This window comes from Lontra canadensis, unplaced genomic scaffold (genome assembly GCF_010015895.1).
Source record: "Lontra canadensis isolate GAN:19392208 unplaced genomic scaffold, GSC_riverotter_1.0 scaffold55, whole genome shotgun sequence".
In the NCBI taxonomy this organism is placed as follows: domain Eukaryota; kingdom Metazoa; phylum Chordata; class Mammalia; order Carnivora; family Mustelidae; genus Lontra; species Lontra canadensis.
In genome coordinates this window covers 3,451,150-3,474,311 of record NW_022631049.1, presented here as the reverse complement: position 1 = coordinate 3,474,311, position 23,162 = coordinate 3,451,150, and the positions used below count along the sequence as shown (strand labels likewise).

The window sequence follows — 23,162 nt, the reverse complement described above, 5'->3', positions numbered from 1 at the left end:
GTCAGTCTCGGGGTTAAGGCATTTGCTCAGAAGCACATAGCTCTAAGAGGAGGAGCTGGGACTCCAACCCAGGCAGGCAGGCAGGATCCACACCCAGTGCTCCTCGGGTGGCAGCCTAGCCCCAGCTAAGGACAGTCAGTGCATTTGTGAAGAGGGCAGCTTGGGCCAGTGGAAAGAGCACTGGAGTGGGAGTCCAGAAACCTGGCTTCTTAGCTCTGACATTTGATGTCTTTGTCATCTGGAAAAAGTTAATCTCTCTGGATTGCATTTATAAACTTCTAATCTGGAAAATGGGAGCAGTAAGACTCCCTGCCTGCCTGCCTTGAATGCTCGCTCCATGTTTATTGGTTGAATTGGGATCCCAAGCAGCTCATGCGTCACCTCAGGACCTTTCCCAGCCCTGAGGCAGAATTAGGCTCTTCGTGTGCTCGCTCCACATGCCTCCTGCCCAGTGCAGTGCGTATCGTCATTCAGGTACATGCACACCTGTGTTATGTGCCATCTTGTTCCAGAAGGCCCTAAGGTAACTCGTGCTTAAATGCATCTGTCTAGAGTTCTCTTCCTCTGCAGATGAACACACATTCTGTATCCCAAGCATCGCAAGAGTAGGAACTACATTTTGTTCATTATTGTGTCCCTGTAGCTGATAAAATGCTTGGCACACACAACGAGGTACCAAATAGTTGTTGAATCAATGAATGAGTTAATCCAGCAAATGGCTCTCTGAGAGCCTGGATCTCCTTGGGTCTACACTAGGAAAACAGCATCACTTAGCTTCCTAGCATGTGGGTGCTCCTCTGCTGAGCCTTCGTTGGGTGCCTCTCAGGGGAGGACCCCGTGGCCTCAAGGTAAATGTCTTTGTCCCATTGTCCCATTGTCCTTTTTGCACTTATGGTCACTTCAGCTGCTGACTGGGGCCCAAAGCAAAGCGTCCTTCATTCACTTATTGTTCATAGGGTGCCCTCCTCCCCCTTTCCAGGCTGCCGGGGTGAGACAGATGCCGCCTTGTCAGCAGCGTCTTGGAATGATTCTGAATACGGGGTGTGTTTTCTCCCCTGTGCCTTTCGCAGTGTCTGGATGCCAGCCGCCCATGGCTCTGCTATTGGATCCTGCACAGCTTGGAACTGCTGGATGAACCCATCCCCCAGATGGTGGCCACAGAGTGAGTCTGGCTTCGGGAATCTGGGCTGTTCTTTGAAAATTCACTTTTGAGTTGGGGGTTCTTTTTGTTTTGTTTCTGTTTTACAGATTTTGAATGAAAAACGCATCATGCTGCAAAGCATACCCTTGCCCTCCCCTTGACCCCAGTAACTTCCTGAAACTCCTCCACTTTAGAAGCCTATTGTAAGTTCGTGGGTGAAACAAGACTTTGAACTTCCAAGAGAAGGATTCTGGTTTCTTCTGTGGCCTTTTCTTTTGACTCTTGCTCTGGTCTTTGAGAAAGTTCTTCATCATCAATTCTGAAAGACATGATTTTGCCAGAAAGAACAGTATGAATTCGAGTAGCTTCTGTGGGGAAGCATGTGCCAGCCCCATGAACAAAAATGCCTTTGCCTTCCATAAACACCTCCATAGGTGTCCCCCTCACCAGGGCCTGGTAGCTGTAGCTCTCGATGGTATTAGATGTGTTACACTCTTGGGGTGCCAATGCCTTGACCCACAGTTTTCTTAAACTTCTGATTTATGAACAGAGATCTAAGCAACTGAGATTGTCCCCAAACTGCTGGTGCAGGAGGTGTTCTGGGAATGACTGTGGCACCTCGTCCTTAGAAGCTCGTCACAGTTTAGATTTTAAAGCAGAACCTTGTCCTCACTCCAGTCTTTGGGATACCTGGGATGGGGAGGGGCAGCCAGGGATTGGATCTGATGCCCCTGTTCTCACTGAGAGAGAAAGAGAGAGAGTGCACCTTCCCTTAATAACATCTGGAGTTCCTCTGCTCCCCTGGCACTCCTGAGGGAGAGGAGTCCAGGTGGGAAGGCCCGTGAGCCAGGGTCATTTGCTCGCAGCCCACAGAACCGGCCGCATGCGGATGCGTGGAGGCTAGCCTGGGCCCCGCGCTGGTCACTGCCTGGTCACCGTGCCCCTGCCTGGGTCACGCTGTCAGGTCAGAAGAACAGAACCACACATTGTCTCATTCATTCTGTCTTCACAATGACCTCTCATTCTTGCCTTCCTGGGCAGGGTGTCTTGTGATGACTGTGGATGGGGAAGATAATAAAGAATTAGGCAATTAACCCTTGTGATGTGTATGATGCTTTCTGAGGGAGAGGAAAAATGTGCATTGTCCTCATCACGATGCTGCCACAAGCCTCGTTGCTTCTAGCTCTGGAAGTAGAATTGGACCCAGTTTCTGCAATACCAGGAATTTAATTGTCAAAGGCTCATGTGTTTTTGAAATACCAGTGGGGGGTTGTGGAGTGTTTGGGAAATTTCTCCCCCACACATACACAATCAGGAGGTACAGCAGGAGAATGGGAGAGTTGCACACGAGAGAAGAAAAAAAGAAATGGAGGATTCTGGGGCAGGCAAGAACAGGTGTGCGAGGGAGGAGGTTGTAATTCCTGACCAGGAAGACTGCAGATCAGGCTTGGGTCAGCATCGATTCTGAGTGTGTTCTAGGTTGTAGACTTGCTGTCGTATAGGTGAGGCTTTGCCGAGGAAGGGAGTGTCAGAATAGCTTTCCAGGCAACGTCAGATAGGAAGAGAGGACCCCTTTCTAGGGTCTTTCATAGTGAACGACTGGACACAGCCCCAGTATCCCCTGTAGGGATGTGTTAAAGTATATTTGAAGCTTAAGTAAAATATGGTGCAGAGTGTACAGTGAAATACTGTGCAGCCATTGAAAAATTGACATCAACAGATGTTAACTAGACTTGCTGTGATCATTTTGCAATATGTACAAATACCGAATCACTGTTGTACACCTGAAATTAATAAAATGCTATATATCCATTATATTTTAGTAAAAATGTATGCATGTAAAGTGCACGTTTGTTTACAAAAATGTTATATGGACTCCCTGCTCAGCGGGTGTCTGCTTCTCCCTCTCCCTCTGCTGCTCCCCCTGCTTATGCTTTCTTTCTCTGTCTCAAATAAATAAATAAAATCTTTAAAATGCTTACATTTATGTAGAAAGATGGTCATGATTTAAGTGAAAAAAGGTAGTTAAAAGGATTCAACTTCTGTAGATTAAAAAATAGCTGGTTATGTGCATAGAGAAAACCAGAAGTTATACACACCTGGTAGTAGTTATCTCTGGATGGTGGGGTTATGTGCATATTTTAAAATGTTACTTATTTTATTGTTTTGTTGTTAAAAGGATGCTTCTGTACTAAAAAGCTAGTTCTAATTTCAGGAACCGCGTGATAGTAAATGAGAATTTCTGCTGTCCAGCTGCCTTAGAATCTTTACTTGTGGTTCTTCTGAGCATTGATTTAACAGACTTTTAAAGAATTACTTAGACTTTCCAATAATGAATTCTATTTTGTGCTTGGCAGATAGTTAATTCTAGGGGCAGATAATATCTGTTATTAAAGAGCTTAGCTTTGACAAATAAGGAAATAAACTACTTTTAGTAAGATACAGAGAAATCTTAATGACGTCTGTAAAAATATGGGGATTTTTAAAAGACAATCTGATATAGGATATTACTTTTTTGTTCATTTTGCACAGAGAAAAGAAATGCTTTGAAAATGTGGTCACATTTCTGTTCCCTTCTTCATACAGATATTAGGTGCAGAGTTTAGGTCTGGAGTATTATTTTCCTGCCCTTTTCTTTCCCCACTCTGCCACCTAGTGCAGACAGACAGACAGACACACACACACACACACACACACACACACACACACACACACACTTACTTCTCTTTTCTATTTTGTTCAGTGTCCTTCTTTGTGTTTAGGGAACTGTATGGCAAGCTGAGTTCCCTCTAGTGGACAAAATCGCTTTTTCAGCTGCTTTGACTGCCGAATGAAGCCAGGAAGGGCCCGGTTTTTCCTTCTGGCCTCAGACCTTTTAAGGACAGTGTGTATATTCATAGGTAGGAATTTAGCTTGCCACTTTTGAGAGATGGTATCCACAAATTTCCATGAGTTTACCTGAAATAAGTTAATATCTTGGAACTAGACTAAATACATTTGTTTTTAGTGATTTTAGCAGGGAAGGTAATGAGGATCCCATGCTTTGTTACTGAAAACTAAAGTGAAATCACAGGGAGATGGCTACACTGTCAAAGTTAGGTTTTTAGCTCCTGTAAGATCTAAAAATTGTCTTTAACTTAATTGTTTTAGGACTTCTCTGCTTATGAAGTTTTTCCAAATACTAAATTTCATTTTTCATGTTTCAGTAGTGTTCTACTGTTTCCCTTTCAAAAGGCTATTAGTAGCTGATCCTCTGAATAGCTCTTTAAATATTTTTCCTTTTAATTTTAAAATATAATTTGTCTGTTTCCTTACCTTTCTATGAAGATACCTCATCTCATCCTTTGTGTTCTGGGCCTTTTTTGGCCAGGAGCCGCTGGGGGCTAGTGGGTTGAGGTCAAGGGTGCTGCCAGTGGGACAGTTCCCACAATGTATAGCTACACAGTCCAAAATGTCAATAGTGCCAAGGTGGAGAAGCCTTGTTCTAAAATGACCCACTTCACCCTTGACCGTAGTTCCAGAGCAGCAGCGTCCAGAGGATGGCTGTACTTGGGGAGGTCAGACGACGTGTCAAACTCTCCAGGCAGCACCGGCCTCCTGGGGTCGGTGCAGAGCCCACCTGCCTTTGACCTGTTCACTGCCAGACTCTGCTCAGGAAGGACTTTTCCTCTTTCTCATGCTAAGCTCAAGTTGTTTTATGGTATGAAATTCGAAAAGACTTCATCCTAGAGGAAGCCCGATGTCCGGGCATCCATCTTGTATTGGCCTCGCCTCCCAAGCCATCCTGCTCAAGGATGACTGTTGCTATTTCCAAAGTTACCATCTTTGTAACTTCTCTGTCCACGGTGACCTGTTCTGGTGCTGAAGGTTTTCTTAAATCTGACCTAAATTCTGGTGCTGTGGATTAGTGTTGGTGTTCATTTCTTTACTGGAAAGTTTGTACAATTACCCTTTGTACGCTTGAGGTATTTTGCTGGGTAGCTTCTTCTTGGTGTTTGCCTGTCATATTAAGCCTTATAATGTTTTGATATTTAGCCATTTTTACAGCTCTAACCTGAACCTCTTTTGAGTTGGCAAATGGAGGCTTGAACCAAATGTAGTTGTGGCCAGCACTGTGTTTATTTATTTATTTTTAAGATTTTATTTATTTATTTGAGAGAGTGAGTGGGAGAGAAAGAGCACGAGAGGGATGGAGGGGCAAAGGGTGAGAGAGAATCAGGTTCCTTACTGAGCAGGGAGCCCAATGTGGGGCTCCATCCCAGGACCCTGGGATCATGACCTGAGCCGAAGGCACCACTTAATTGACTGAGTCACGTAGGCGCCCCCAGTGTTGCATTTATGATGCTCTTAAGAAGTATTCTCATTTGTGTTCACAACTCACGGGCCTTAATCTCTGGTCCTTTTTCTCCTATATTCCTAGTCCTTTCCCATAGTATATTTATATGGTTTACTCATCCCCCACTCCTGCCATCCCTAAGTGTATTATCTTGTCCCCATTTCATTTGTTTTATCCTTATGTGCTGCTGATTAATTTTATATTATTCCGGACTTTAATTCTTACCTTGGAGGTGTTTCTCTGGTCCTTTGAAATTATCTGCTTGTTTTAGAGTACTTCCTCCAAGGTGGTGACAGCAATGCCCAGAATCAACCACTTTAGGTCAGTCTTCAACCATCACCTTAAAGTCCAAGTAAACCCCTTATGAGGCTGACGGTTAATCATTGATACTTCTGCTTTGAATTGATCTCCTTATAGGTTTCACAGACTTTTTCACAGTTGAATGATAGAGTGTTGATGTTCAGTAGAACTTTCTACAGTAATGGAGATGTTCTCTATTTTGTGGGAGCCACTTGGGACGTGTAGCTATTGAACAGTTGCAGTGTGGCTTCTGTGACCAAGGAGCTTAAGTTTAAATTAATTTAATGAATTTAGTTTAAAATTTAAATAGCCTCATGTGGCTAGTCACGACCTGTTGGACAGCTCAGATCTTTGCTACCCAAAATGTGGTTCCCCAGCAGTGGCATGGCTGTCACCTGGAGTTTGCTGAAAGGGCAGACTCAAGCCCATCTAGCTCTTTGGAGTCAGAGCTGCATTTTTTTAAAATTATTTTTTAATTTATTTTTACTTTTTTTTTATTATGTTCAGTTAGCCAACATATAGTACATCATTAGTTTTTGATGTAGTGTTCAACGATTCATTAGTTGCGTATAACACCCTGTGCTCATCACTACACGTGCCCTCCTTGATGCCTCTCACCCAGTTACTGCATCCCCCCACCCCCTCCCTTCTGTAACCCTCAGTTTAGTTCCTGGAGTCCAGAGTCCCCTGGTTTGTCTCCCGCTCTGAGCTCCTTTCCCACAGGACTGTTAAACTAAACTCCAGTGCCAGGGGAAACAATGTAGGGAGCTCCAAGTGTTCCCCCACAGCTTGCTTATACTTCAGGCTGAATTTTACATTTCCTTTTTAGTGTCTTATTCTTTTTTTCTTTCTTTCTTTCTTTTTTTTTAACTGTGCTCCCATTTCAGATGGATTCATATTTCCCAACCTATGGTTTTAAGTCACTTCTTAAATTTTACTTTCTTTTGCACATTAATGTTTTATAGACTTATACCCAACCCTAGCCCGTTTTTCATTCACTTTAATCAGAGCTGCATTTTTTTTAAAGAGTTTATTTATTTATTTGACAGACAGAGATCGTAAGTAGGCAGAGAGGCAGGCAGAGAGAGGGGGGAAAGCTCTCTGCTGAGCAGGGAACCTGATGCGGGGCTCAATCCCAGGACCCTGAGATCATGACCTGAGCTGAAGGCACAGGCTTAACCCACTGAGCCACCCGGCCACCCCCAATCAGAGTTGCATTTTAACAAGGTTCTCGGGTGGTTTCTGTGTGCACTCAAGTTTCACAGGCACTGGTACTTGGTGGTACATTGGAGCCACATGGGAATTTAAAAAAAAATACGGCCACTTGGGTCCCATCCTCAGTGATTCTGATTTCATTGGTATTAGTGTGGCACGGGCATTGGGTTTTTCAAAAACATCCCCCAAGTGATTCTGATTGCTCAGCTAAGACTTGTGGTTCTCAAGTGTATTCACATCATCTGGGAATTTGGTAAAAATATGGAGGCCCAGGCTTATTTCTCATATCTCTGCTGTCTCTACTCGCTCTCCAATGTTTGTGAGATACACGTGTTGGGTTTGAAAATCCCTCATCTTGAAGATAGTCCCCCACTCTGTGGGTAATTGTCACGTTAGCTAGAATGAAACGCCTCACTGACTTGAAAGCAAACTGGTCTCCTTGCCCTTTTAGTCACAGGACTAAAGGAGCGATGCATGAAAACTTGTTCTTCAGAAAGTCTGCCACTCTTGGTATTTGCACTGTTTCCTGCTTGTGGTTTTTTTTTGTTTTGTTTTGTTTTGTTTTTAACTAGGTGGTGAATTTCTGCTCTCTCAGATAAGTTTCCCCCCCCTTTCTAAAGATAGAAGTCTCATTCACACTTTGGTTTTCAGAGTTGCTAAGAACTCTGCTAATGACGGCTGGTAGCTTCTTGGTCAGTTTGCCAGTTCCTTACCGTATGCGTTGGAAAGCCTCTGGAGCAGAATGTTCTGTAATATGGAAGCTTCTGAGAGTCCAGAAAAACCCAGCCCTGCTCCCCAGTATAGCCCCATGGCCAGTCAGATGCTGCATATCAGCTGAGGGAGGTTGGCATGGAGGGATGATTTAAAGGTGTCTGGTACATTCAGATCCCGGCTCACCAGACATGAGGCTACAGGGTCAGGGGTGTTGGATTTGGCACAATTCTATCTCGAGAGCTGGAGCTGGGAAAGAGAATGGATGACTAGGTGACTCTTTTTCTTTCCATTTTTTTTTTTTTTTAATGTGCTGTTAAGCTTTATATCAACTAAAACCTTTTGTTTTTGTGATACAGAAAAGTCTTTGTATGCCAGTCCAGCCAGCCTTTGTCAGGACATTAATTTATTAGGTATTTGTTTCCAGGAAATAGGATATGAATTAATGAAGGTTTGGAAAATATGTCAGGAACAAACTTATTTTCCCATTGAAAATTAATCACTATTACAAATATGCCACAGTACTGTCTTCCTTCTTTGATGATGAGCTTCTACGTCAATTCACGTGTTTCATGCAGTCAAATCAGAGGTGCAGATAGAAGGGAGTGTGTACAGAAAGGAGTGTGTATAGAAGGGAGTGTGTGTTTTTTTTTCTTTTAACCTGTGAAGACTTCAGAGCTCCAGTAGCGAGTGAGCAGAATTTTCTGTTCCTGTCCCTGCGAGATAATGGAAGGTCTGAAATCAAAAGTCATCAGATACGATGTGGAAAAGCAGTAATAAGCTTGTACCCTAGAGATGAGTTAGACTCTCTGTAGTCTCTCTGGCAGCAGTAGATAAGAAAGAACAAGACGAAAGAGTCTGGGGGAAGAAGGCTGCCTGAGCACTAGGACAGAGATTTGCAGCTTATTCTCTGAAATGCGGACTTGTCCCAATAGGGAGCCTATGGTCCTGGCTGAGTTGTGGGGAAAGAGCTCAATAACCAGGACTTTCCAGGGCACCCACTTCCCGGTGAATTTCAGAGGACCTTGGATAAGTAGGGGCTCCCTTGGTTTGACCTCAGACAAGAATGTAACTTCTGAGCAACCCAATGCCGTGCTTGGAGGCAAACCCTTAAAACAATTTCCCTTGGTGGGGGACTTGGAGCCTCTCTGGATTAGTGTGACTAATTCTCCAAAAGCCTACAGGCTGGGATGCATTTGTGTGATATGAGTCAGCAGTGCTGAAGTTTGCCATAACTGAGGTGAGCGTGCTAGAAGTCCACGCTCCTTTTGTTCTCCTAACCATGAAGGCAGACTCCACTAGAAGCTTCTTTCTTGGTGGTGGTAGGAATAAAAGTCAGAAACTCCTGGGGCTTAGGTGACAATGGAGTGAGAAGACATCTCTTTAAATATCCTGGGTGGGCCTAGGTGGTGGCCCCAGAGTGGGGTGGTTAGCATGGAAAGAGATTGGGCGCCATCACAATTTTGACAAAATTCGATTTAGGGACCTCAGAGGCAAGGAGAAAGGGCTGGCAACACAGATGCGGCATGGCGAACTGAGGGAAAAGTATGGGAAAGATTTGGTCAAGAAGCATGAGACTTATCCCCAGTTTGGTGGAAGGCTGGTGGTCTCTGCCTGGTCTTTTGCTTCTTGCTTCACAGCTAGGTGGATCCTTACATGCAAAACTCAGAAAGAAAGGCATTCAAAATAGCAGGGGAGAGAGGCCCTTTTCAGAGGTTAATTATGTTCAGTATATGTTCAGTAGTTGAGAGGAGAGGTTTTGGTTTTATTTTTACCCCTTTGAGGGAAAGTCATGGACTGTGGTGGAACTTGTTTTGAAATGAATGCTCTCTGACTTTGGTTTTCCATTTGGCTATGTACCTAGCGTGTGTCAGTTCCTGGAGCTGTGTCAAAGTCCAGAAGGTGGCTTTGGGGGGGGCCCTGGCCAGTACCCGCATCTTGCACCCACGTATGCCGCCGTCAACGCACTCTGCATCATCGGCACCGAGGAGGCCTATGACGTCATTAACAGGTATGGCCAGAGCCAGGGTGCGGAACACCAGAGGGGGCCCCCCTGCTGACACTGCACTGATCATTGCTGTCTCTTGCCTCTCGGCTGCTTGTTTCTCAGGGAGAAGCTTCTTCAGTATTTGTACTCATTGAAGCAGTCCGATGGCTCTTTTCTCATGCACGTTGGAGGTGAGGTGGATGTGAGGTGAGTGGGGTTTTTCTCAGGCTGCTGCACCCATAGATTCCAGAGCTCATCTGCCATTGGAGATGCCAACCCCAAGGAGCACCATGGAAAAAATATGCTGCTTTGTCTCACAGAATGACCCGTGGAATGACATGTCAGGGACACAGTTCATAATCATGGCAAATGTGAGACCGATATCCTCAGGTGTTGCTCTCCCTTGATTCCTATGTAAATGTCAAAATATAAGTAAGACAGAAACAAAATCAAATGCTTTTCAGAATCAAAAATTTATTTGATTGGTAGAAAATGACATAGCATAATATATAATAACTGTATGGTGTAATATAATCTTTCATCTCTCTGGGATAGGAAGGGAGAAGGAAGCCCAGTAGGGACCTCCTAAATATTTTCTGAATGGATTTGAAGAAATCGTGAGAATGTCTATCACCTGTATGAAAATTGCTTTGGGAGGTTCAAACACACTTGGGGGCCAGTAGAGTTGAGGGAAATAGAATTTCAGTTACTGATTAGAACCAGTTGGCTCAAAATTATTATTTTACTCTGGAGTGATCTAATGTACCTAGCAAGTAGTTCACTCATCTGATAGGAGATTACTGAATACGTATGTGGAGTTCACTAAGTCATTTCTCAAAGGTGGTGGATCATTGAGATTTTATACCAAATTCTTACTATTTAGTCAGAGAAATACTTTTTTTTTGAGCTTTCTATAACAAAGCCATCTTATTGCCTCATTTGTAAATGTGTTTAGCTTCAATACAAGTTGATTCATTTTCTGGCTTAACTGTTGTTGAAAGCAAAGGGGGAGGAAAACATGTGTAATGAATCTACTCGAACCAAAAATCTGTCCTCCCCTGGAAAAACAATTTCTTACAACACTTCCAACACCAAATGTCTGTTTTTTTTTTTCTCATGTTAAATTCTGATATCAACTAACCAGATTTAGCTCAGATTCGACAGGTTAAGGGCTTTGTCCCAGAAGATCACCCCCACTTCAGATGCTAGTCACAAGTTGTGTGTCCCCATGTTACCCACACTTCTGTCTGACTTGGCTACAAATCAGGTTCCCATGACCCCTCTTCGATTCAATAATATGTTAGGGACGGCTCCCAGAACTCACTGATTGATTACAAAGGATATTATAAAGGATACAAACGAACAGCCAGATGAAGAGGTATATTGAGTGAGGTCTAGAAGGGTCTGGAGTGTAGGAATTTCTGTCCTCATGAAGCTGGAGTATGCCACCCTCCCAGCAGTCACCTGGCTGTGTTCACCACCCTGGATCTCCCCAAATTCCATCAGTTAGGGTTTTTATGGAAGTTCTGTTGTGTACGCATGATTGGTGAAATTGTTGGCCATTGGTGATTAACTTGATCTCCAGCCCTTCTCCTCAGGGGATCAGGGCTGAAGCTGCCAACCCTCTAGTCATGGGGTCACTTTCTGTGGCAAGTGGCCCATCCTCCGGGAGTCACCTCATTAGCATAACGCAGGTGTGCTTCACCAGGGCTTGTTCTGAATCACTAGAGACTCTCCTGTCACCCCTGTCACTCAGGAGCACTGTACCAGCAATCTGGAAGAAGACCAAACCTATATTTCTACCATATCAAGAAGGGACCAGGAACAGGGAAGTTATACAAGGCAAACAAGTGGGTCAGTTTTGCGAGGTTACTTTCCTTTCAGAGATAGCAGGGTTCTGTCAGGCAGGTGACCTAATCAGCGCTCATCAAGTGCTTCCTGAGGAACTGGTTTAAGACTTCATTTCTGAAGAGCCGAAACTGTGATTAGGTTTCAGTTTGGTGATGTGGGGCTTAGCATAAGTGACTCCATCTGGGACTGTGGTTATGTGTTTAACCCTGTCAACACCAACAAAGCCAATATGACTAATGAGGAAAAGCAGTATTGTGTTGACTCTTCTTAAGGTAAAGGTTAAAAATTGTCCCCCCACCCCCGACACCGCATTTTCATTTCTGTTCTACAACTAGTCCAACTGAATATGCACGATCTCAAAATTCAGCTTTTTCTTTCCTTTTTTTTCTTTTTTTTAAAAGATTTTATTTATTCATTTGACAGAGAGAGACAGTGAGAGAGGGAACACAAGCCAGGGGAAGTATAAGAGGGAGAAGCAGGCTTCCCACTGAGCAGGGAGTCTAACACGGGGCTGGATCCCAGGACTCTGGGATCATGACCCAAACCCAAGGCAGAGGCCTAATGACTGAGCCACCCAGGCGCCCCAAAATTTAGCTTTTTAAAACTTCTGACATTACGAGGCGAAGTCAGATTGCTTTGCATTGTATCACATACCTTTTTCAGATGTGATTATTCTCCAGCTTATTAGTTCCAGTGCAGGTTTTTTCTGTGTTCATATTTATATCTGCTAGACAAATGTTAGCAAACTTCTCCAGTAAAAATGATCTGTTCCATCCAAGAGCCCTGCAGCTGTATCTCACCTGTACGGAAGCTCCTCTGCTAACGTGCTCCCTTTCAGCCATGCTTCTCGTTTGCATAGGATCAGAGAGGCGAATGCTTCCTTGCTTCCATCCTCTCGTATCCCAGTTCCATCATTTCTTTTTTTTTTTTTTTTTTTAAGATTATTTATTTATTTATTTATTTGATAGAGAGCGATCACAAGTAGACAGAGAGGCAGGCAGAGGGAGGGGGGAAGCAGGCTCCCCGCCGAGCAGAGAACCCGATACGGGACTTGATCCCAGGACCCTGAGATCATGACCTGAGCCAAAGGCAGAGGCCTAACCCACTGAGCCATCCAGGTGCCCCTAACATTTCTTGCTTGGTATTTAATTGTCCTTTGCCTGAAAGTGTCCACCAGGACTCCAGAGTGCGTGTTGAGTGGGTTTGACTAGCAGTGATGGGTGGAGGTTGGGGGAGGGCACATTTGGGAGTCTGGAGGCTAGCAGGCCTCATTCTGGGTTAGAGACAATGGCCTCGTGATCTTTCCTGTCTGTCACGATTCTTGATAGTCTCCAGGATGAGTTAATTCTGAGTTTTACGACACAGGTGTGCTCCCAGGGACTCCTAGCGCCTGCCACCCTTTCTCAGTTCTCAGAAAGCAGTTATTTACTACTGACCTTATCTAGGTTGGAGAACCTGGAGTGTTCTGTGAGGGTAGGGGACAGACAGAGACCCAGCATTCATGGAACTTGAGGTGACAGGGCCTAGAGCAGGCTCGAGAAAGCAGTTTTGTGTGGCTGAAGTGGAGAGGGCCTCGTGGGCAGTAGCAGTGAAGCTGGAACGACAGGCTGGAAGCACACCGAGGGGTCCTGAAGTAGGAGTTTAAGAGCAGTGGGAAGTCACTGACCCAATTTTAAGTAGGGAGTGATAGGATGTGGTCTGTATTTTATTAGAACTTTCCCAGTTGCAGTGAGTGGATTGCAGTGTTTTAGTAAAAGTCCTCTGGGTTCAGGGCTGGAAGGAGGAAGACCAGGCAGTAGCTCGATCCTGGGAACGGTGCCTTGGATTTGGAGTACAGTAGAGAGGATGGGGAGTAGTGAACAAATTTGAGAGATGCGATGACTGGATAGAAGGAGAGAGGAAGAAACTGCACAAAAGGGGTGGGTTTTGTTGGCTCCCTGTTTCAGTGTGCAATCTAGGACTAGCGGCTTCTGGCATCACGTCTTAGTTCTTCCATCTGCGAGAGGCAAACTACATGGTTGGCTGCCTCCCTACCTCAGAGGTTATGTGAAGGTTCAAGAGCAAATACTGTGGAACCCTTTTGAGAGGCTCCAAACCTGAAAGAAGTGAGATCAGACCTCTGAAGTTAGCTTCTGGTGGGTAATAATGTTTGGCACGTAGGACTCTCGCATGCTTCTGCTGTCTGCTGGAGTAACTCAGCCCCTGCTATGTCGGGGCCAACGTGAGCCGGCCGATGCAGAGGCTGGTGTAATATCATAAGCTTGCAGCTTCTGTACAAATATCTTTGGGATACCCCGTGAGTTTGGCTTAGTAGCTATGTCCATATTGAACGATACAGAACCTAGGCCCTCCTCTTTCCTCCCTTTTATATTCCTCAGGAGCCCTTAGAAAGGATCTGTAAGCAGAATTAGAACAAACTGTCTTCATTATAAAATGGAGCTGAGATGCTGGATATTTGAAAAGGGCATAGAAGGAAAGAAAACACAATTTGTAGATATATTCTGTAATAGAGAGAGAAGCTGAAATGAAATGTGTCCTGAGAAGAATTAGGGCTGGCAGGATGGGATGGGAAGACTTATTCCAAATCAAGTAGGATAACATTAAAAAAAAAAAAAAAAGTTCTCTTTCTTTTTTATTTAAAAGTGTGTGTGTGTGTGTGTGTGTGTGTGTACACGTACTGGTGGGGTGCTTGAAATCAAAGTTCTTTTCTCCCTCTGAAGGCTTAAGGAAAGTATGCGAGTGGACTCCTCTATTCCTGTCCCTCTAATCTGGACTAAGCAGCCGTTAGGGTCTGGTGCCCTGCTTTGGAGTGTCTATTGCAGAAAAAATATACAGTTAACCTTTAATGTGTCCATTCCATATACAGAAATTCTGGATCTGAAACATTACTGACATTGAATGAATGAGTGTATCAGAAATAGCCGAATGAATGACACTGTGGAAGTTTGGGAACCATGATAGGTCTTTGAAAGAAGAGCTGAATTCACTTTGGACATGTATTGATCTGGCTGTTATTTCCTCTGATGTAGATTTGACCATGTGGAGGTAGGGAGACTAGAATGTCATGTTCTTTCACTGAAGCCACGCTGTGAGCAACTCTATCCAAATAGAATGTCAAACCTCTCAGTTGGAGACCCGGGAGGACTGACCAAGTGCCAAGAGTGAGGACAGGAGGTGATTACAGCTTACCAGGCAGAAAGCAGTCCGCCTGAGTTCAATGAACCCTATTTTAGCTCTTCCTTAAAGCTTAACACTCTCCCCCTCTGTTTCTGTCCTTCCAGAAGCGCGTACTGTGCTGCCTCCGTAGCTTCTCTGACCAACATCATCACTCCAGACCTCTTTGAGGGCACGGCCGAATGGATAGCAAGGTGAGAGATGCCGGGATTTGTCCTGGCCTCTTAGAAAGCAGGTGGTCAAGACTCTGAAAATAAAGAAAATGATAAAGGAATGGAAGGGACTCTAAAATTACAAGAGACGAATTGGGGCTGTAGCATGGTGCCTTTCAGAAATGCTCCAAAAGTTTTCTTTTTTCCCAAACTTTCTTCAGTGTTGTGTTATTGTGTAGATGGGCAAGGATCAAAACCTTGTGCAAACAGTACTCGGGGCATCTAAATGGATTTAACCAGTTTGGAGAGCAACTTGGTAATACCTTAAAGATGCCGTTGCTAATGACCCAGTAATCCCACACCTACAGAAGCTCACACACATGCACAAAAGAGACCAACATGCGACTTGTTTGTAATAGCAAAAACCCAGAAACAGGTTAAATGTTCATAAGCACAAGAGGGAGAAGCAAGCCGTGGTGTAGTCACATTGCAATATAAGATAGCAGTTGGAATGAATGAACCAGAGCTGCGTGTATCAAGACAGATAAATCCTTAAAAACAACCCTGAGGGGCACCTGGGTGGCTCAGTGGGTTAAGCCTCTGCTCTGCCTTCAGCTCAGGTCATGATCTCAGGGTCCTGGGGTTGAGTCCCACATCGGGCTCTGTGCTTGGCAGGGAGCCTGCTTCCCCTCTCTCTCTGCCTGTCTCTCTGCCACTTGTGATCTATCTCTCTCTCTCTCTCTCTCTCTGTCAAATTAAAAAAAAAAAAAAATCTTTAAAAACAACCCTGAGTTAAAGTAAAGGATGTTAAAACATGCAGATTATTAGCACACTTGCTTAAAATTTGAAAACATGCACACTAATACTATATTTATAGGAAGAATGACATGTGGTAATATAAAAATATATAAATATAAATATATAATATAAAAATATAAAAACAAATTCAGGATGATGATTACTTCTCAGGGAGAGCAGAGGAAATGAAATCAGGAGATGTTTACCCATCTCCACAGGGAACTTCAACTGTATCTGTAATGGTTCATTTCTTTAAAATAAAAGAGAGACCGAAGTGTATATGACTCCGTTAAAGCTAGGTGTGACATACATGTACATTCTATATATTATTTGCTATACTTTCCTAGACATTTCAAGTATCTCATGATTAAAAAAAAGAAAAAGGAAGGTATAGTAGATACCTGTGTACCAATATGGAATGTTAGCCAAGCTGTATTACTTTGTTTTTTATGTTTTTATTCTTACCAAAGTAGTACCTGTTACTGTGGAAATATAATTTATAGGTATATCAGATGGTAAACTATGGTCATATTTACTTTCCTAGATAATTTTTATTTTCCTGGAATTAGTCATTACCTCTTTTTAAAAATGCATACATCATGAATTTATTCCCAGATTTTCTGCCAGAGCTATAAAATCACTCTCATTACAGTCAAACACTTTAGGTAATATATCAGTTCTCGTGTGTGTGTGTGTGTGTGTGTATTTTGAGTTCTCCTTCCTGGAGCCCTGTGCCCTCCTGCTTCAGTCTGGACAGATTGCTCTCAGCCTGCTGCCCAGCAGGTAGCCAGAAGCTTCCTTTCAGCATGAAATTCACTTCACTTGTCTCCTTTGTTGAAGCCCTTGCCCTCCTTTTTCTTGGCTTACTTACACATTTTAATGAACCACATACTCCAGTAGATCCCAAAAGAGAGCACTTAAGAGATGAATTTTTAAGATTGTGCATAATGGTTATTTTAGTCTCACACTTGATTGAGATTTTATTTGGTTAGAGATTTCTAAATTGGATACTATATAAACTGTATTCCTTCAGAATTTTTTTTAGCATTCCTCCATTATCTTCTGGCTTCCAGTATCATTGTGGAAAAGGCTAACAATAATAATAACCAACATTTACTGAAGACCTGGCATGTAATACTCACTGGTGTAAGGTAGCCATAGTTTAGAGATTGAGAGTATAGGCTTTTGAGCTAACTTGCCTGGGTTTGGTTCTTTATTATACTTTCTCTTTCTCAGTTAAGATTTCCCATCTTTTTATTCATTGAAAGTGTATTTTTTTTTCCATTTCCCTGAGGTAAACACATAGTTAAAATGTCTGCTTTAAAATTCTTATCTGGTAATTTCAACATCTGGCTATCTTGGAGTTGGGGCGTCCCATTTTCCTGATTCTGCATATGTCAAGTAATTTTTGGATTGTATCTTAGACATTGTGGTCTTGTATCGTAGAGGCTGGATTCTGTTAGATTGCTCTAAAGAGTGTTGATGGCTTTGTTTTAGCAGCAATCAACTTGGTTAGACCCAAAGTACAGATTGTTACACATGCACCGGGCAGTGGGTTTGGCTCTTTGGTCAGTTCTTGGGTCAGAATCTGCTTTCAGTTTGCCTGATGTGTGTGTGATCTGGAGTCAGGTAGACATTTAAACATGGAATTTGGAGTTTTCCTTTTTTAGCTCTCCTCTTTCTGGTGTTCCTCCACTGTTTCCATCAGCCTGGTTCTTCTTACCAGGAAAATGGTGGGCTTTCTGTTTGTTTCAACTGCCCTCCACTGGCCCCTCTGACCTGCCGCTGCCACCACTGGGTGACTGCAGCCTGGGAAGGGCAAACTGGGAAGGGCAAACTGGGAAGAAAAAAAATAGGGTCGGGGAGGGAAGAGACTGCCTGCCTGCTGTTGTCTGCTCCAACTTTTAAATTCCCACCAAAATCTTCCTTTTTTTAGTCCACTGAGCCCTTGGAAAAAGTTGTTTCTGTGTATTTTGTCCAGAGTGTATAACTAGTATTTGCAGGATTGGATTGTTAGGCACTCACTAGATGCGGAACTCTGACTACCTGGGTTTGAATCCCAGTTTTGTCATTTAGTAGCTTCGGACAAATCATTTCACTTCTCTATGCCATAGTTTCCTTGTATATAAAATGGTGGGATATTGAATTTGATATGAAGCTGAAATGCAAGGAGTTTAAGTAGCCAAAAACTGTTATGGTAACCACTGCCTCTCAATGCCATTGTAGTCCCAATCCTGTGTGTGTGTGTGTGTGTGTGTGTGTGTGTGTGTGTGTGTGTGTGTGTTTAGAGAGCACAAGCAGGGGGCGCAGCAGGCAGAGGGAAAAGGAGAAGCAGGCTCCTTGCTGAGCAGGGAGCCTGATGCAGGACTCCATCCCAGGACCATGGGATCACGACCTGAGCCGAAGGCAGACGCTTATGTTTTATTTCTCTTTTTCTCTGTTCCACCATATCTCCCTCCCTAGAAGTTTTTGGAAATCTTTATTCTTGATGTTTGGAAACTTGATGCTGATGAACCATGATATGGATTTTAAAAAATTTTTCTTTTGGCACTCAGCAGGTATATTCAGTCTGGAATGGCATATATTAGTTCTAAGAATCGTTATTTTATTATTTCTTTGATAATTTCTTTCCCTCTGTTTTCTGTGTTTGCTCTTTTTATAACATAGGGTTGGTCTTCTGATTTTTCGGATTATTTTGCCTACTTTTTAACTCTTAATCTTTCTTATTGTACTTTCTGAGAGATTCCCTTCTGTTGAGGTTTTATTTCTGCAATTCTATTTTAAATTTTCCAGAGCTTATTTTATTCTCATTTCTAAAAGAAATACTTTTTTATGTACTCTCCTGTTCGTGTTTCAGGCATGTTCTATTCTTGCAGTATTTTTATCTCATATACTATTTTATCTAAAACGTTTCCTTCTGCTCCCTGTGTCATTTCGCCAGCTTAGTTTTGTGTGTCTGTTCCACTCTCTCTCTCTCGTATTAGAGACTGCAGAAATGCCTGGTGTTCAGATTTAGGAGCCGAGTGCTAAAAAGCTGGCAGAGAGCTGCGTGTGCCAGCATTCAGCCTTTCACCCCATTGGGCTTTGTCCCTTGGGCTTATCAGTTTCCATGGTGGTGCGTCTTCCAGATTCCTGGTTGCGGTACGAAGTTGGCCGCCGGCTTTGTGAAATACTAGGAAGAAACGGGGTGGGGGCTGTTTGTGTTCAGACTATAGATTCTCACGCACTTCCCTGCTCAGTGTGGTGCCTCCCTCCTGTTCTCTGTGCTGGATATCCTGGAGTTCAGACCCTCTTGATTAAACCCCTGAAACCTCCCGTCCTCACCTGCTGGGCACCAGGGGATCTAACTGATTCTTACATACATTTGCAAACAATTAACTTGTTTCCTTCTCATGCGGCTTCGGGAGGGCGAGGGGTCCTGCGTCTCCAGTTCCTGGTCCTTCTGCTGGAGCACATCACCCTGCTTTGTGTTGCCTCCTGCCCACCGGGCTGGTGTAGGGTTCTCTAATCTGTTAGGTCCGTTACTCATCTCTCTCCTTTCCTGGCTTTCAAAATTTTGTTATCTCTTGTCTGTGTGTATATCTTCTCCTATGCTCTTTACCCATGGAGTTTATCCCTTTTTAAATTCCTTGCCTTTTCTTTTACTGGGCTCTTGTGCTCAATCTGTTAGGTTTGGCTAGAAGACACTCCCGAAGAATTTTACTCAACTTACTAATTTACAATGATTAAAATTGCTCCCATGCATATCAAAGGGAGGAAAAGTGTAATGTAGATCATGTGTGTTTGCACTTCTGTGTGTGTGTGTGTGTAGAGAGAGAGAGGGAAAGAGGCAGAGGTGCAGAAACTGACAGTGGTCACTGCCGGTGAGAGGGTCTGGGGGCTAGGGTGGGCAGGAGGTTTACTTCTCATTATTTATTCTTTAACAGAATTTATTCTTTTAATTCAAAAAAATTGTTTGAAAGCTAAATTAAGAAAAAGAAAAATGCTAAGAGGTCCCCAGATGTTCCTCACTCATGACACTCTTCACACTTGAGCTATTCCTACCCTGCCTGTGGCCAAATGTGAGGAAGGAACACTCGCCTCTTGGGGGTGGGGTGGCAGGGTCCTGGGACAGAGGTGCTAAGGGGTCTGTGCAGGGAACTGTAGCCTGTTTTTGACTTGGCGCTCTGCACTGTGATGTCCCTGGGCCCGGGGACTGCTCTGAACATGGCCTGTGAGTTCCCGAGAGGCCAGGCCTCTAAGGAGAGGTGCCTGGAAGACGGGCAGGATTACTGCTTCTTTTCTCTTTCGTCTGGAAGTCCTGCCAAGTTTTGGAGTAAGCACTCCTCCCCCTGTGCACCTGTTTTGCAGCTGGTACTGGGAGGCAGACACACCTGCAGAGTACAAGCCCGTGTTCATTCTTGGAGATCACTGGAAGTAAAGTCCTGCCCTGTTACAGGAAAATATACTAAAAAGAAAATTTCTTTATTTCACAGATAAAACATTTATTATAGGCAAGCAAAAAGAAGAACATTCAGACTGCTTGGAATCTACCACCAACCACTCTGTTGGTGTATATCTTTTTAGAATTCCAGAAAAATTATACTGTACATTATCACGTTATAACTTTTTTCATGTGATATATTTGGAACATCTTTAAATATACTTCATAGCATTGTTTTAAATGAGTGGTTTTCTTTTGTACAGTGTGCTGTAATTTCTATAACCAGTCCCTTACTGTTGAGCTCTTGAGTTGTTTCTGATATTTCACTGTTATAAATGGGAATATGGCAAACATTCTTCTAATCTGCTCTTTGAATACATTTTCACTTATTTTGTAGGATTAATTCCTAGAAATGACTCCATATTGCTGGTCCAAAGATCAGGCACGTTTTTATGACTAGAGAATACACTATTAATATATTATAACCCCCTAATAATAACTACGATAATAAATGGCTAATTTGAATATGTAGAAAGTTGTCACTCAAAAATAAGTTTATTTTGATAAGTAATAAAGGTATTGATGTTCATTATAGAAATTTTTTGAAAATACAGAAAAGAGAAAAAATACCAGAAATAGATACATTTAAATACTAGTTGTCACACTGACTGTATGATTTTATAACCTTTTCCCTAGAAGTAAAGATTTGAGGTACTATGTTTTTTACATAAGTAGACTATTTCTGAGTTTCCCTGGTTTTTTTTTTTTTTTTTTTTTTTTAAGGGAGAAGCATTTGCAGGAGTTAATTAGCTGGCATCTTTCCATTCACAGCTGTGGCAGTTCACGCAGTAACCTAAAGCAGACTATTCTCTGCCGTCCAGGGCGGTTCCGCACTGTGCCCCGCGCTAGAGCTGGCCGCTCGTTGGTTGACACCGACCACTCAGCCCGCTCTTCTCAATCTCCCCGTAGGTGTCAGAATTGGGAAGGTGGAATTGGTGGGGTGCCAGGGATGGAAGCCCACGGCGGCTACACTTTCTGTGGCCTGGCTGCCCTGGTCATCCTCAAGAAGGAACGTTCCTTGAATTTGAAGAGCTTATTGGTAAGTGTCTGTGGACCCCTCTTCCTCTTGGGCCCCAGGGCCCCCCATGATGTGACTGCTCAAACCCACGGGCTTTGGGACTCTTTGGCTGTGGGAAGGGCTGAGAGTTCCTGCCTAGAGCCCACGGACTAAATGTCCTGTAATGAAGCTTTTCAATGCAGTTGTTGGGGGGCTCAGCACTGTTCCAAGAAAGTGGGAGGGGTGAACGTCTCCTTGGTCTTGGCTCCTTTTTTCCTGCCTTTCCATCTTCCTGCTCTGAGGTGTGTTAGGCCAACTCCATAGCCTTTGTGAGTCCGTCGCACATCTGGCATGAGCCAGAGTACCTTCCTCATACTTCCAAGGCTGTAGCTTCAGTTTCTTAAATTTAGATGACATCACGTGTCTTAGGAAGAATTCCCTAAGAGAAAACATCATGAGAAGGGCTCTCAGGCCTTTGGAGGCCAAGCTTTTGTTACGGACCGCAATATATGAACATTTAGTAACTACATTTATTTATTTTCATTATTATTATTATTATTATTATTAGCAACATATAATGTCTTATTTGTTTCAGGGGTACAGTCTGTGATTCATCAGCCTTGCATAATACACAGCACTCACCCCAACTAGTAACTATGTGAGCAGGTAGCCCAAGCATTGTATGTCTGGACTCTGAGTTCCTGACAGATATTAAGAGTGAATTCAGAAAGCAGTTAGCTTCCGGGAATCACCAGATTGTACTGATATTATCACCAGAATCCTAGAGTACAAACATACACACACCCAGTGCCACCATCTTCTGGGAAGCATTTATTCCCGACCATGACCTCAGAGCAGACCAGCTGCAACTGACATTCATCTCCTCTTCCCAAGTTCAAATGTCAGCCTCTCATCATAGGAACTGTCGTGAGACCCTTCATGAGCTTGTAAGGAAGTTCCTGTTGTACTCTGTACACAACCAGCAGTATTTTGTCCTCATCCTTAGGAAGCCTCCTGTAGTATACTCTCCTTGAAGGTTTATGCTGAAATGGCCAACTTTTTAGACATTTGTTAGACATTTAAAAATCTGATCACCAGTAAGGCATGAAATATGGAAGTCCCATTTCCCAGGCAGAAATATGGAATATAATTAGCAGAAGCCTCAGTTACAATGGCAATATTCTAGATTTGAGCCCTGTCTCTACCACTTCCTAACCATGTGATCTTAGGAAATTTGTCTGTTGTTATAGCTTCAATTTTTTCCTCCTCTATAAGGTAGAGATAACAGGTTTTTTTGAAGCTTAAAGGCGAGGTTAGTACTTTGGACTCTGAAAGTTAAAAGAGAGAAAAATCCATAAACCAGCCTGGCATATAGTGGGTGCTCAATAAATGCCAGTGTCCTCCTTACCCAAACCACTCTCTCCCTTCCATTTGCTTTGGGAGAACTAGGACCCATGCCTGAAGGATTTTATGAATTCATATAGCCAAGAGAAACAGATTAAACCCATGGGCTTAGGCATTGGGAAAAATTATTTAGTCTGACTCAAAAACCATTAGTCTGGGGGGGAAAAAATAAACCCTTAGTCTGGAGGGTAAGTAAAAATGAAGAATGGGCTTCCCATTGTAGTACCTGTTTTCTCTTTCCTTAAGTGATGCTTTACCTACTTTCATTAAATAGTGTCATCCCTAATGGGCTCACTGAAGACTCAGTGGGGACGTATTAGTGTCTGTACCTGCAGTCTAGTTTTTATGTCTTTCTTCTGAAAACTTGGGACTTGACTGTTATGGGTGAGCGTTGCCTTGAACAGGGATATAATCTAAAAATAACTCCACAACTGCTAACTGAAACACAGGCTGGACACCCCCATTCCGAAAAGGGTCCTTGGCGGCTCCTTTGGGGAAGTCAGTCTAGCAAGAACCTAGGGATGAGCAGATGCCTTATGCCACACTGTTCAGTTCTGAAAGTCCGTGGTTGGTGGCCAGAACTGCCTGGGAGGGAAACGGAGATGTCATTATC

The 23,162-nt window shown here is 43.4% G+C and overlaps 1 protein-coding gene across 1 annotated transcript in view; it reads left to right on the top strand.

Annotated features, from left to right (window-relative positions):
• The window catches only part of LOC116878038 (protein farnesyltransferase subunit beta), a 64,512-nt gene that overhangs the window by 28,477 nt on the left and 12,873 nt on the right, over positions 1-23,162 (top strand). Inside the window, exons 4-8 of the mRNA XM_032875182.1 lie at positions 1,071-1,162; positions 9,568-9,714; positions 9,814-9,897; positions 14,823-14,909; positions 21,058-21,187. Coding sequence (XP_032731073.1) covers positions 1,071-1,162; positions 9,568-9,714; positions 9,814-9,897; positions 14,823-14,909; positions 21,058-21,187 — 540 coding nt within the window. The remainder of the gene's footprint in view (positions 1-1,070; positions 1,163-9,567; positions 9,715-9,813; positions 9,898-14,822; positions 14,910-21,057; positions 21,188-23,162) is intronic.